The following is a 12096-nucleotide window of genomic DNA, read 5'->3' as shown; positions in this document are numbered from 1 at the left end:
TTTCATAAAATGTGTGCGAAGCATGAGCTGGAGGGGTGCAAAGTATGACACCCCTGGATTCTGGAGCAGTAGAAACATTTTCTTTGGAATAATTAATCACGCTTTACTCTCTGGCAGTCTGATGGACAAATCTGGTTTTGGCAGATGCCAGGAGAATGCTGTTTACATGAGTGCATAGTGCCAAAGGCAGAGTTTGATGGGGGAGAAATAATAGTCTGGCACTGTTTTTCAAGGTTTGGGCTTGGCCCCTTAGTTTCGGTGAAGGGTGATGGTGATGCTGTACAGCAAATAAAGACATTTTGGACAATTATTTGTGTCCAGATTTGTAGCAACTGTTTGGGGAAGGCTCTTTTCTGTTCCAGCATGACTCATGAATGGGCCCCTGTGCAGAAAGTGAGGCTCATAAAGACATGGTTTGGTGCTTAGGAAGTACTGTGACCTGCACAAAGCCCTGACCTCAACCGCACTGAACACCTTTGGAATGAATTGCAATGTTGATAGCAAGCTAGGCCTTCTCTTCCAGCATGACTGAGTGGGCATAAATTTCTACAGATACACTCCAATATCTTATAAAAGGCTTCCTAGAAGATTGGAGGCTGTTCTAACTGCGAGGGAGGGATCTATATTAATACCTATGATTTTGAAATGGGATGTGCAACAAGCTCAAATGGTTGTGATGATCAGGTGTCCACATTCTTTTGGCCATCTGAGTATTAAGAGTATTCCATTTTTTTCTTCATTTTTCAGTAAATGTTTATGAGGAGTACGCCACGGTGTCACAGTGGGTTGGCTCACAGCAAGAAGGACCTGGATTTGATTCCCTGGCTGTGGAGATTGCATGTTCTCCCCTTGTCTGTGTGGGTCCCCCCCACCCCACAAGGACATCTAGAAACATGCAGTCGGCCTAATTGGACATGCAAAATTGCTCCTAGGTGTGAGTGTGTGTGTGTGTGAATGTGTATGTCTGCCTTTCTTTTTTATTTTTATCTTTTACATATGGTATTAAATGTTGTGGACTCCAATGGAAGTTTTTTCATACAATGACTCAAGAACATGTTATTTGTATTTTATTACATAATAAAATTACATTATTCCTTATAAAAACCCACTCAGTGCAAATTTTCCCATTCATACAAGCAATAAAGACATTAAGAGGTAAATAAATACATTTATCGAAACTCTTGCTCTGCATATGTTGAGAAAGATGAGAAATTATAAATATTTCAAATAATTATTGATTCTAAAACAGTTTCCATGATTAAAAAAAATTATCAAAAACAAATCAGCTGATATTGAGCTGTAACAAGCACATCAAAATATTAGGCACTTTTTAAAGTGCAAAATATAAACTTCTATTCTTATGTTCTGTTCTTATGTTTGTATGTATGTGTGTAACCAGTAGGTCCCAGAGTAAGGAAAAGTTTCAGAACACCCTCAGAAAAAAGGCATGTATGGACAAATGTTTAAATAATTAAACGTGATGCAGTACAGAATGAGGGCACTGTTTTTGGTCACATATTTTTTGTGTGTTTTGTGTGAAAAACATCTACTGTAGTCTCATGACACTGTCTTAAGTCATAGTCACAGTAGCCAATGGAGAAGCGGCCCTATGGAGAGAGAGAAAAAAAAACAGTTTAAATGTTCATTCACATGAAAGCGTAGGGGTAAGTCTTTAAATATCTAGATCCACTATACACAAAACGAAAACAGAAATTAGGAACAGATTTTAGTCTCAAATATTTACCTTAGGTTTCTTGAAGTAATCAAGCCCCCTGCCAATCTTAATGATCCAACCATTATCGAACCTGAGTGAACAAACCTGCTGCATAAATTTGACGCTTCATAAACTCTAATGTTTAATACAGCCTATGCATTTCAGTCACGTGACTTTGTTGTCATGGCCGCCATGTTGATGACCTAGTTTAACAGCAAATAATGGAGAGCAGTCACCTCAGACAAAAGATATGAAGTATTAATATATGATATAAAATATTTTCTTATTGTGATGTTTAAATACGATTCGATTTTGACTAATAATATTACTATGTGCTAGCAGTTATCTCTTTCCAGCCAGTCAATAATACAGAATTTATTTCTGAAATGCTATACAGGTAATATCATAGGTACACTGTCTTAAAATAAAAACTGGGGGTTCATGGAAGACAGATTCCACTGTTTGTCATTTGAACCACATAAAAACTAACCAAAGCTACTTATTATAATATATAACAATTACAGGTATATAAATATATTTACATAATAACAATACTTAGCATACATTATAATAATAACAAAATACAACTTACAAGTTAATATTATGATTTTCTGTCAGTGACACAAACCAATCTGGTGAACGTAGGTCAACAATATAGCAGGCGGCTCTTATATGACATGAACACAATCTTTAATACAGTGATTATTACCTGATCTCCCTATCATGAATAGTGGAGGAGTACTTAATGTCCAGACAGACATTCTGAGTTTGCAAAGACTGCTTTATTTCTGCTAGTGCACTGACTTGCTGAGAGGAGCTATCCTACAGGGAGAAGAAGAATGGATATCTGTAATTTGTGTACAAGTCTTCATTATGACAATACCAAACATGTAGTGTGTTCATGCAAAGCACGTACTTCATCTTGTGAGGTCAGGAGATGAATCTTCTTAACATTACATTTCGCTTTCAGTAGCATCTCACAGAAACGCAGGAAGTTATACAGCTGCGAGGCAAAAATCAAAGACACTCATTTGCAAAATCCTACTTTTTTAAATGACTGCAAAGTAGATCAAGGCTGCCTCTCATTTCCTATTTTAAGTTCAAATACTTGAGAGGTTTTCTGTTCATGTCATGATCACACAGACATTCTTACCTGGTGCACATGACGTATGTATGGATCCTCAACCCAGACTTCAGCAAGCCCTTCCTTGATGTATGGCTTGAAAAGAGTCTCATAGCTGAAACCAGTGGCATCTTCTGTAATTTTAATTTGCTCATGGTATTTGCCCTCTGGATGAAGAGAATAAAATAAAGAAAATAGCATGAGCATCTACAAGTGAGCAGTGAAATGAATGTGAAACAAAGAAAAGCACAGCCAAGAGTACATTTAACTGCACAGAATATAACAGAATATGGTACTCTCACAGCTTCTGTGTCAACTTCCCTGCATCTGCACATTTCTTTTTACCTTCTTTGACTTTGTTCAGGTGATCTTTGATCTGCTCAGCTCGATCCATGTAACCTTTGATCTTCTCTCTGTAGTGAACTTTTTTTGAGTCATCTTTAACTGCTGAGGAAAGGCAAGTCATCGCAGGTGATTAGAATTCCATTGCTGTATGGACCAGACTTGGGTTTGTATTTAGTCCATAAAAGGTCATGTGTTTATCTGAAGTACACTGCATGTCCAAAAGTATTTCAACATCCACACAGTGACATTCAATTGCACAAATACAGCTTGTAGAATCTTAAATAAAAAGCACAGGCACTATAATTTGGTGCACTCAAGCAGCCACAGATGAGTTTAAGGCAGGTTTCTCCAATCTCAGGCTTGGAGGGCTGATGTCCAGACTAGTTTGAAGATATCTCTGATAAAACACATCTACTACACCTGGGAACTAACAGATGAGTTGGACTAGGTGTGTTTACATAAATAAATCACCAAACTGTGCTGGACATCCATGAGGGATACACAGCATGAGATAGTGACATAACCCATGCGCACTATACACAGCATGAGATAGTGACATAACCCATGCGCACTATATGTCCAAAAAAGGAGCAGTGGAACTGCATTCTCTGGGGGATAAAGCTCCATCCAATACTCTGGGATGAGTTGGAGCGGTGTTTGTGATCCAGGAATAATAATCCAATATCAGTACCTGACCTCACTAGTGCTCTTGTGGCTGAATGTGATGCATTTGCAGAGCAATGCTCTAACATCTAGTGTAAAGTCCTCCCAGAAAAACAGAAGCTGTTACGGCAGCAGAAAGGGGACAGTTAGTTCACTATTAATAATCCTGATTTCAGAAGAAACGTTTAAACATATAGTGTAAACACCCACTATTTGAACAAAGCATGTTTTGTTACCTTTCAGCACATCTAGTAGTAACTGAATGCCCTCCTGGTAGCACACAAGAGATTCCTGAAAGCGTGAACTCTGATCGAGCTCCACAGCTCTCTTGAGTACAGAGATTGCTGATGTTTCCATACCAGGGAGGCAGTTCAGGGACATGACGCATTTACAGCCCAGCTCTACAGAAGCTCAGCTTCAGACCCACACGGCACAGATACACAGTCGCCTCCTCAATCCTTTAGTAAAACGACAATAAGAAAAAAAAGACAGTTTTCCGGTCACATTTTCAGATCACTTTATCTTACATCGGAAATAAACCCTGAGAAGCAGCTCATGTTGTGGAACCAAAACCTACGTTCATGCGGTGTTTGCACTAATATGTCCCCGTGGAAATTGAACAGAAAAGCGTCTGGATTAAAAATAACCATGAAATAAAATTGACAGTCCGGCGCATAATTAATATAATTTCATAAAGGCAAATATAGACCAGAGTTAGAGACACAGATATAGTATATTAGTAATAGTTGCAAGTATAGGAACCAAAGTAAGTATAGGAAACAAAGAACAGATACCCCACGTTATTATTCCGAAGGACTGATTTCCGCCTCCTCGACGCGCGCTGGCGTGTGTGAGTGTGTCCCGGGAATTTTGTAAACTTAACGGGTTTTGTTGAAACAACGTGTTTTATAGAAACATGTCGGCTCAGAGATTACTGTGAAGTTAAGGTTTTCGTGCAGGAGAGCGGACTGACCGCCCCTTTAGCCCGTCTCCGCAGCTGTGTGTGTGTTCAGTAACCTTGGCTGTAGCGCCGCAGCGGAGACTCGGCCATGACAGCGCTGCTGTGCCGAGCCGTACAGCGGTCAGCCCCTGTCTGGGTTCAGGTAGGAGCACAGCTACCCCCTTCACCTCCGAGATATTGGCTATGTTAGTACAAACCCAGCGTTCTTAACTGGACTCTCCGCTCTACCTTAAGTAGAGCAGCAGATACATTTAGTAAATCCTGCTCCGTTTAGGCTGAACGGACAGGTGTATCAAGACTTTCAGCTTCGTTTATTATTCGAGTCTCAGTAACAAACCGTCGATTTCCTGATATGCCAAGTAAGTCGTGAACTTTAAGTACTGATTGAATTGTCGTTGCAGAATCTGCCAGAAGCTGCTTCCTCCTGGCCGCTGTTCATGGTTTGTCGCAGCAAGTTTACAAAATCTCGCATTCCTCCAGAGGTATGTAAATCAATCAAACAAACAAATAAATAAATGTAATGAATGCTAGAGGACACAGTTAGCAGTACCACCTCCCCAGTGGCATTTGGCAGTCCTGATCTTTACAAACCACCTCCGTAATGCGAGCACTTAAGTATCCGTTCCATACGGAGTAGCGAATTCAGCTGCTTTAAAAGGGAATTCAATCTAGTTTTTACAAAACAATACAACAGTGGTTTGATGTGAAATGATTCATTGTAGATACACTTACCTGCTTATACTTTTATACGTCAAAAACGCCATCTGTAACTTAACTCAAATACAGCCATTTTATTATCCAAAATTAGAAGTTAAAAAATTATTGGGTTTTAAATAACACATCTTTTCAAGGTGCATCCATTTCTGGCACTGGCATTATAGAAGTCCATATATATTGTATTGCCAATAGAATGGAAGACTTTGGAGCTTAACGTTGCCATGCCCAATGCCAAACATCAGCGGGAGACGTGTAAAGCTGGACTGGTGCTTGTGGTGCAGAACTAATCTTTAAGCATCAGTATCTGACCTCGCTAGAACTCTTTTGGCTGAACACAACATCCATCCATCCATCCATTTTCCAAGCTGCTTCTCCGTCAGGGTCGTAGGGGGGTGCTGGAGCCTATCCCAGCGGTCATCGGGTGGAAGGCAGGATACACCCTGGACAGGTCGCCAGTCCATCGCAGGGCGCTGAACACAACAAAATCCTCACATTCCAACATCTAGTGTAAAGCCAGAAGAGTAGAAGCATTTACTGCAGCAGGGACCTAATCCCTAATAATACCCCTTAATTCAGAAAATGGATGGGCAGATGTCTATAAACATTTTGACATATGGTGTATAAAGCACTATTTTCTAGTGTGGCTTGATTGTATTTTGGTTGTCTTTATTATGTTCACTGTATTTTCAATGTATAATCAAAACCTGCATTGATTAGCTTAAAATAAAAAAGAGACTTCAAAAAAATGTGATTAAAGTCTGGGGAAATGCAATATACTGTGCAGTCTGTAGGTATTTGAGCAGTGGCAGGGGCTTGTTTGTTTGGGTTTTGTTTTTACTGTGTATATCAGTATATGTAATGTATACTATACAAGAAGTCACTCTGTGTCATTTTTTTGTATGTTTCGCTCATATTTCAAAATTAAAGAGCTGAGCCAAAGCAACAGAAGTATTATAATTCCGTAATATTATTCTGCTCTGTTCAGCATATCTGATCTCCCTCTACAATACAGGTATTTGAAGAGCGTTTGAAGGAGCATGAAAAGTATGGTGGCAATCCAGAGCAGCCACATAAACTACACATAGTCACACGGGTCAAGAGTACAATGAGACGACCTTACTGGGAAAAGAAGGTGGTGAAGAGTCTGGGATTAATGAAGGTGAGCTGAAGTCCTTTGCTGAAGAATAAAAATATTCATCATTCTGTATTTGAAACTGCTGAATTGTTCCAGCTAATCAATTTTTTTTTTCTATTTGACAGGCACATGAGCCCAGAGTACATAAGAACACACCATCGGTGAATAACCAACTGAAAATCATTAAGCATCTTGTTAAGTGAGTTTTTTTTTTTTAAATGTTCTCCATTGGATGTTTACTGGCTTTAATGCCTACATTTCTGTCTAGAATATCTAGCATAGGGTGCTGAATTGATCTCTGTTTATTTCTAGTTATGGAGGCCACATCAGTTTCTTTTCTTTCTGTAGTGTAACAGTTCATTTGAGGAAGAGCTCAGTAAATAGCTTAATAGTTAAACCAGATACTTCAGAAGAGGGAAAACAATATGACCCTCAAGGACTGGAAGAAAAGAGCAGCAATCTAACAATCTAATGTGGCGGCACGGTGGCGTGGTGGGTAGCGCTGTCGCCTCACAGCAAGGAGGGCCTGGGTTCGATTCCCCGCCCGGGCGACCGGGGTCCTCTCTGTGTGGAGTTTGCATGTTCTCCCCGTGTCTGCGTGGGTTTCCTCCTGGTTCTCCGGTTTCCTCCCACAGTTCAAAGACATGCAGTCAGGCAAAATTGTGTAAAATGATCAAATTGTAAGTTGCTCTGGATAAGAGCGTCAGCCAAATGCCGTTAATGTAATGTAATGTAACATGGTTTGAATTTTCAGATGCTTCCAAACAGCAAATAATTAGTTGATCAAATTTGTTAGGTAAGAGATTTAACAGTGCGAAATGGCAGATCACGCATCCATGATCCTGCTAAATATATTTTTCTGTGTTTAGAATTGAACCCTTGAAGCTCCCTCATGGACTACCATCAGAAGAAGAGATGGCAGATTCCTATCTGAACAGTAGAGGGGAACTTATGGTGAGACGTCCTCAAAAGCCTGTGGAACAGAAAGCCATTGAATCGTAGCTGCTCTTGTTCATACTTGTGTCTTATGTGTTTGATGTTCATTAAATATTTCATAAGTGAATCATGAATGTTATTTTTCCCCAAAAATATTTTTTCAACCTAGTTTGTAGATTTTACACTGCCCAAGATTAAGGGTGGCAATACAATTAATACACTACGTTCTGCATGCAAATTTCTTAAATCCAAGGTGTCTTATCCTCAAGAGCGCTAGAATGGCTGCAGGTTTAATTCCAGTCAAGCTGAAGCATGCCAGATTCAACTTTTTTTTAATCAGGTGGTCCCATTCTTTGAACAGTAAAGTGAGATTGTGCTTTTGAATAAAAACCTGCAGCCACACTGGCCCTTCATGGATGAGTTTGAACACCCATGCCTTGTAGTAACCTCAATTTTGAGACGGTCTGCATAATCACTGAATCTACTGAACAGCATTAACAAAAGGTTTGAGTAAACCGGTTCCTACTATCAAGTATAATTAGAGGAGAGTAAAACCAGCTTCACACTGAATTCTGTTTTTAGTTCTTTTTAATAAGTTTTCCGTTAGAAAAGGAAGAAAATAAGTGGTGTACTTCTATTCACACAGATCAAGGTAATTTCCAGAAATTTTGCTTCCTTGGCACTTGTTAGATCAGTGGCCACCAACTCTTGTACATCAGGAGTTTCCAAACCTGGTGACCCTACACTATGCACATTTTTGTACTTTTATTTGCACACCTGATACATTTCATTCAGGTAATTAAAAAAATGCTCATGTCCTGGACCAGGTGTGCAAAAGTTAGGAAGACAACAATGTACAGAGCATTCCAGCTACTCTGCCACATCTAGTCCAGCTAATTAACTTTCTTGATTGGCTGGATTAGATGTATTAGTGTTAGGTAAAGGAGGTGGTGGTTGGCAGGTGCTGGTAAGTGGACAAGGGCTGGTGACCATTGCATTAGATGATCAGACTTCCCTTGAGCTGAACATTAAAACAATCAGAATTAAAAAAAAAAAAAAATTTCCAATGTTCACACCATGATTTAAAATTTCTGTGACCTTACTAAAAGACATTCACCCTACATAAATAATACCCACATCAGACAAAGGAAACCACATAATTACTTTATAGATAAGAACAGATATCAGGTTTATTACAAGATACAACCCAGCTTGATTTTTAGGTAACATGGTATCATTTGGATCTACTGCACCATTAATCTGGCATCAGCACAGCCATTTTAAAGCAGTACGAAGGCCATTTTCCCCTAGAATGACTGAACATACTGTTTTATCCAAAATGCACAACTTATGCGTGCTAGGAAAACCACCTATGCTAATAGCTCCAAGAAAGCTATAGGCCACTGCTCAAGTGAGAGTTTTAATTCTATCAGTCATACACATTTTAATTTATTGCATGACAGTGCTAATCAAAACCAGTAAGACTCATTCAATAGTAAAAATCTCTCAATGAATCCAGGTGCCTTTGTATACATAATAATGTACATAAAGGAATATGCAGTATTATTTAATTAGCTTGTCAAAGGAAAAAAAATGTGTTAAATATGAAATTAAAAACCAAAAAGAAAAACAAGTAACCCAAATTGGTTCTACAAGACTTAGTACTTTTTGTAGGAAGCCCTGAGAAAAAAGGAAACGTTTGTCTTCTTTAATCATCATCAGATTCAGAGTCCGAGTCATAGCCTTTCCCTCTGATCGTTTTTTTCTCCACCTTGGTAAACTTTGACCCTGGTTTCTGCCCAACTGTAGGTGGCTCCAAAAGATTCCCACTAGACAAACACAAGAGAGAAATATATTTAGATTTTAAATACAGTCACAAAATCCAGGTGTGCATCAGAGATAGATATATATATTTTTAAAACCTACCTGTAGTTGATAATGCCCGAACAGCCCAGTCTCCACTCCAACATTTCAGTGGAGAATTCATCTGTGTTACCTAGATCAGTGAAGCCTACTACATAGTCCTTAGTTTTCCCATCTTTCACCAGTGCCAACGTTGGGATGACTTTAATCCTAAGTCTCTCTGTAAGGAATGGAGCCTTCTCCACATTCAGCTTGATGAACTTTGTCTCCAGATGTTTCTTTGCCAAGACATTCAAATGCTTGTCCAAAATTTTGCATCTTAAGAGATTTAAAAATGACTGATTTAACTTTTTTGAAACAACACAAAAGATACACTTTCAACTTAAAATGAACAAGTGCAAAAGCAATTTTTGATTTTAAGGAGAACATTATGACTTTAACTGTATAGGAATTACATAAAACATGAAAGCATTTTGGATGATATATGACGGACTAAGCTGCATTTTGCATGGAAAAAGCTGAGCTAAAATCAGATGTGTTTTCTATAAAAAAAAATAAACAAACAATACATGATATCTAGTCAGGCACAACTAGACTAGATTCAACTTAAGGTGGAAATTCTACAAAGCACATTTGTTTAAAAAAATTACAAAAGGACCTTATTACAAAATATATTAATACAAAAATGTTAGCTTACACACCTGAAAGTGGAGTCCCTGTAGAAATGGCAAACCACATTTTTGCTTTCTTTGACCTCTGCAAAGAAGTCTTTCTCACTTGGGATCTCTCTGTATTCACCATGGCCTTTAGAGATCCACTCCTAATGAAAGACATATCATCAAGCTTTTCTATAATCTTGTTTACAAAGCTCACTGACTACTGCAGTGAACTGGTATGCTAATCAGTAATTTGGACAAATATCTTTGCACAACTCTGTGCTTTATAAGAGCTGCACACAGTTCACTCCAATTCACTTTGTGTCCATGTATGGCCTACTTACAGTACATTGGCATTTCTTTATGTCTAAGGACTACAAGTGCCCACCTGCTTCTGCTTCTGGGCCTTCTTGAGGGCCTCCAGCCTCCTTTCCTTGAGACGCTCCAGATCATCCTCATCCATTTGCTCTAGCTTCTCAAGCTCGGCATCCAGCTGCTCCTCAACCAGCCGTGCTGAATGCAGCACCTGCTGCTCCAGCACCTTTGCTACAATCTCCATTGACTGACTGGCCATTTCCTCTCACTGAGTGATAAAAAAGACACATACAATTAAATTATGCCCTTGTTGTGTAAACAGTTTACATGCTATAAGGGCTCCCCAAGAACCTTTATATGTGTACACACTGAATTCATGTTTAAGTAAACATGAAATCCGGTTTGGGGTGGTGCAGGATTGGTAATTTGGATAAAGTGTTAACCGTTCCTGATGAGAATCAAGGAAATCAACATCAGACTCAACCCAATGACAAAGTTCACTTGTTTTGGTCGAGTTTGTGGCGCTCAAGTGTTCAGCTGCTGCCAGATGTCAACGAGGAATTTAATCCATGTTGATCTAAATGGCAAAACTAACCATGTGTGCTGTACGATTATTTATGTATGAGAGGTTTGGGGACGCTTGCACCACAATGAACAAGGGTCCACAAAAGAGCACTACAGCAAAGCTCTCCGGCTTAGGCGTGTCCATGGAAACCAAGCATCTACAATGGGAGATAAACAGTGCCAATGTAGCCAAATATCTAGTCATTAATGAACGACGCATAATACAAACATTGTGCGTAGTTAACTCAGATGTCACATCTAACAAAGTCAGTGATCTAACCTACTTCTCATTAAAACACGCAGCAGATCACACAGTTGGGTTAAACCAGCTACAACAATGCACGGGGCGTTAGCTGCCTTGGCAGGTCTCTCCGCAGCTTTAATATAACGGCGCTAGCTAGCAAGCCAGGACTCTGTGCAACGCCAATCAGTAACCAAAACCAACCAGCTAACAAATTAACAGCTCCGAGTAACACTGAGTAACTCGCTTTGAGAGTGAGCTACAATCGTTATACGCGCAATAGCAGCACCGGCGTGGTGGCCATAATAAGCTAACGTTAACTACCTGACTGGGTCTACCGTTAACTGGGAGGCCGCTTTGACCAAAAACCGCCTCAGCCACGAGCAAGACAGACAGAGCTTCTGAGCGGAAAGAAAGCTTAACGTCAATATCCAGGCCCTGCGCTACCTCTGAGACAATTACACCAAAACAGAAATCACTTTCAACTGAACTACCTTAGCTAGCTATGTAGCGTTAGCTAACTGAACTTAAGCTACGAAGCAACACTTAGCAACGTGAGCTAACGTTAGCTTACCTAGCCCCCAGGGAGGTTTAGCTATATGAAATAAGACGGACAGACGAACTGTTGACTCACCTACCATTCATGTCGACATATGCAGTGTATTTAAAATGGCAAAGGTTCTGTCGACAAGATATCACGTATATCAGGGAAAAAAAAATCGTATTGCTACCAGACAGTTAACATCAGTTTAACTTACCGGCGCGGCTTTCTGTAAGGCGGCACGGTGACGCACACTAGCTCTTCCGCGCATGCGCAGGTCAGACGAAACCCAGCACACAGTCCACTACTTCCTCACGGCTTA

At 39.7% G+C, this 12096-nt stretch overlaps 3 protein-coding genes across 7 annotated transcripts; 1 reads left to right on the top strand and 2 right to left on the bottom strand.

Annotated features, from left to right (window-relative positions):
- Positions 1–1481: 1481 nt before the first annotated feature.
- mitd1 (MIT, microtubule interacting and transport, domain containing 1) lies at positions 1482–4416 on the bottom strand. Of its 3 annotated transcripts, none has more exons than XM_017704568.1 (7): positions 4082–4416; positions 3183–3284; positions 2868–3004; positions 2631–2717; positions 2424–2536; positions 1745–1805; positions 1482–1607 (listed from the first exon to the last, which is right to left on the bottom strand). In XM_017704568.1, the coding sequence occupies exons 1-7, from the start codon at positions 4224–4226 to the stop codon at positions 1512–1514; spliced, it is 741 nt and encodes a 246-aa protein (XP_017560057.1). In that variant the 5' UTR covers positions 4227–4416; the 3' UTR covers positions 1482–1511. The 3 variants fall into 3 exon arrangements, with proteins under 3 accessions (XP_017560057.1, XP_017560059.1, XP_037395073.1); XM_017704570.1 differs by having other exon boundaries at positions 3183–3281; XM_037539176.1 differs by lacking the exon at positions 4082–4416 and adding an exon at positions 3874–4075.
- Positions 4417–4648: 232 nt separating this feature from the next.
- Positions 4649–7721, top strand: mrpl30 (mitochondrial ribosomal protein L30). Its single transcript, XM_017704567.2, has 5 exons — positions 4649–4948; positions 5208–5288; positions 6536–6682; positions 6784–6857; positions 7528–7721. The coding sequence occupies exons 1-5, from the start codon at positions 4895–4897 to the stop codon at positions 7658–7660; spliced, it is 489 nt and encodes a 162-aa protein (XP_017560056.1). The 5' UTR covers positions 4649–4894; the 3' UTR covers positions 7661–7721.
- A 443-nt stretch (positions 7722–8164) lies between these two features.
- On the bottom strand, positions 8165–12070 carry txndc9 (thioredoxin domain containing 9). 3 transcript variants are annotated; one of them, XM_017704564.2, is made up of 5 exons: positions 11992–12070; positions 10502–10696; positions 10159–10277; positions 9521–9775; positions 8165–9423 (listed from the first exon to the last, which is right to left on the bottom strand). In XM_017704564.2, the coding sequence occupies exons 2-5, from the start codon at positions 10685–10687 to the stop codon at positions 9303–9305; spliced, it is 681 nt and encodes a 226-aa protein (XP_017560053.1). In that variant the 5' UTR covers positions 10688–10696; positions 11992–12070; the 3' UTR covers positions 8165–9302. The 3 variants fall into 3 exon arrangements, with proteins under 3 accessions (XP_017560053.1, XP_017560055.1, XP_017560054.1); XM_017704566.2 differs by having other exon boundaries at positions 11868–11999; XM_017704565.2 differs by lacking the exon at positions 11992–12070 and adding an exon at positions 11872–11985.
- Between the last annotated feature and the right edge of the window lie 26 nt (positions 12071–12096).

The sequence above is a fragment of the Pygocentrus nattereri genome, chromosome 6 (genome assembly GCF_015220715.1).
Source record: "Pygocentrus nattereri isolate fPygNat1 chromosome 6, fPygNat1.pri, whole genome shotgun sequence".
Lineage (NCBI taxonomy): Eukaryota > Metazoa > Chordata > Actinopteri > Characiformes > Serrasalmidae > Pygocentrus > Pygocentrus nattereri.
Note: the sequence above shows the minus strand (reverse complement) of the source record. Positions and strands in the feature narration are given on the sequence as shown.

Excerpts from the sequence above, each read along its gene's own strand:
- mrpl30 (XM_017704567.2), top strand. The coding sequence starts at position 4,895 with ATGACAGCGCTGCTGTGCCGAGCCGTACAGCGGTCAGCCCCTGTCTGG. Across the intron at positions 6,683-6,783 it reads AGAGTCTGGGATTAATGAAG|GCACATGAGCCCAGAGTACA; the intron begins GTGAGCTGAAGT and ends TCTATTTGACAG. Across the intron at positions 6,858-7,527 it reads ATCATTAAGCATCTTGTTAA|AATTGAACCCTTGAAGCTCC; the intron begins GTGAGTTTTTTT and ends TTCTGTGTTTAG.
- mitd1 (XM_017704568.1), bottom strand. The coding sequence starts at position 4,226 with ATGTCCCTGAACTGCCTCCCTGGTATGGAAACATCAGCAATCTCTGTA. Across the intron at positions 2,537-2,630 it reads TCCTGACCTCACAAGATGAA|GATAGCTCCTCTCAGCAAGT; the intron begins GTACGTGCTTTG and ends TTCTCCCTGTAG. Across the intron at positions 1,806-2,423 it reads ATTCATGATAGGGAGATCAG|GTTCGATAATGGTTGGATCA; the intron begins GTAATAATCACT and ends TTGTTCACTCAG.
- txndc9 (XM_017704564.2), bottom strand. The coding sequence starts at position 10,687 with ATGGCCAGTCAGTCAATGGAGATTGTAGCAAAGGTGCTGGAGCAGCAG. Across the intron at positions 9,776-10,158 it reads TACAGGGACTCCACTTTCAG|ATGCAAAATTTTGGACAAGC; the intron begins GTGTGTAAGCTA and ends AAATCTCTTAAG. Across the intron at positions 9,424-9,520 it reads TCGGGCATTATCAACTACAG|TGGGAATCTTTTGGAGCCAC; the intron begins GTAGGTTTTAAA and ends GTGTTTGTCTAG.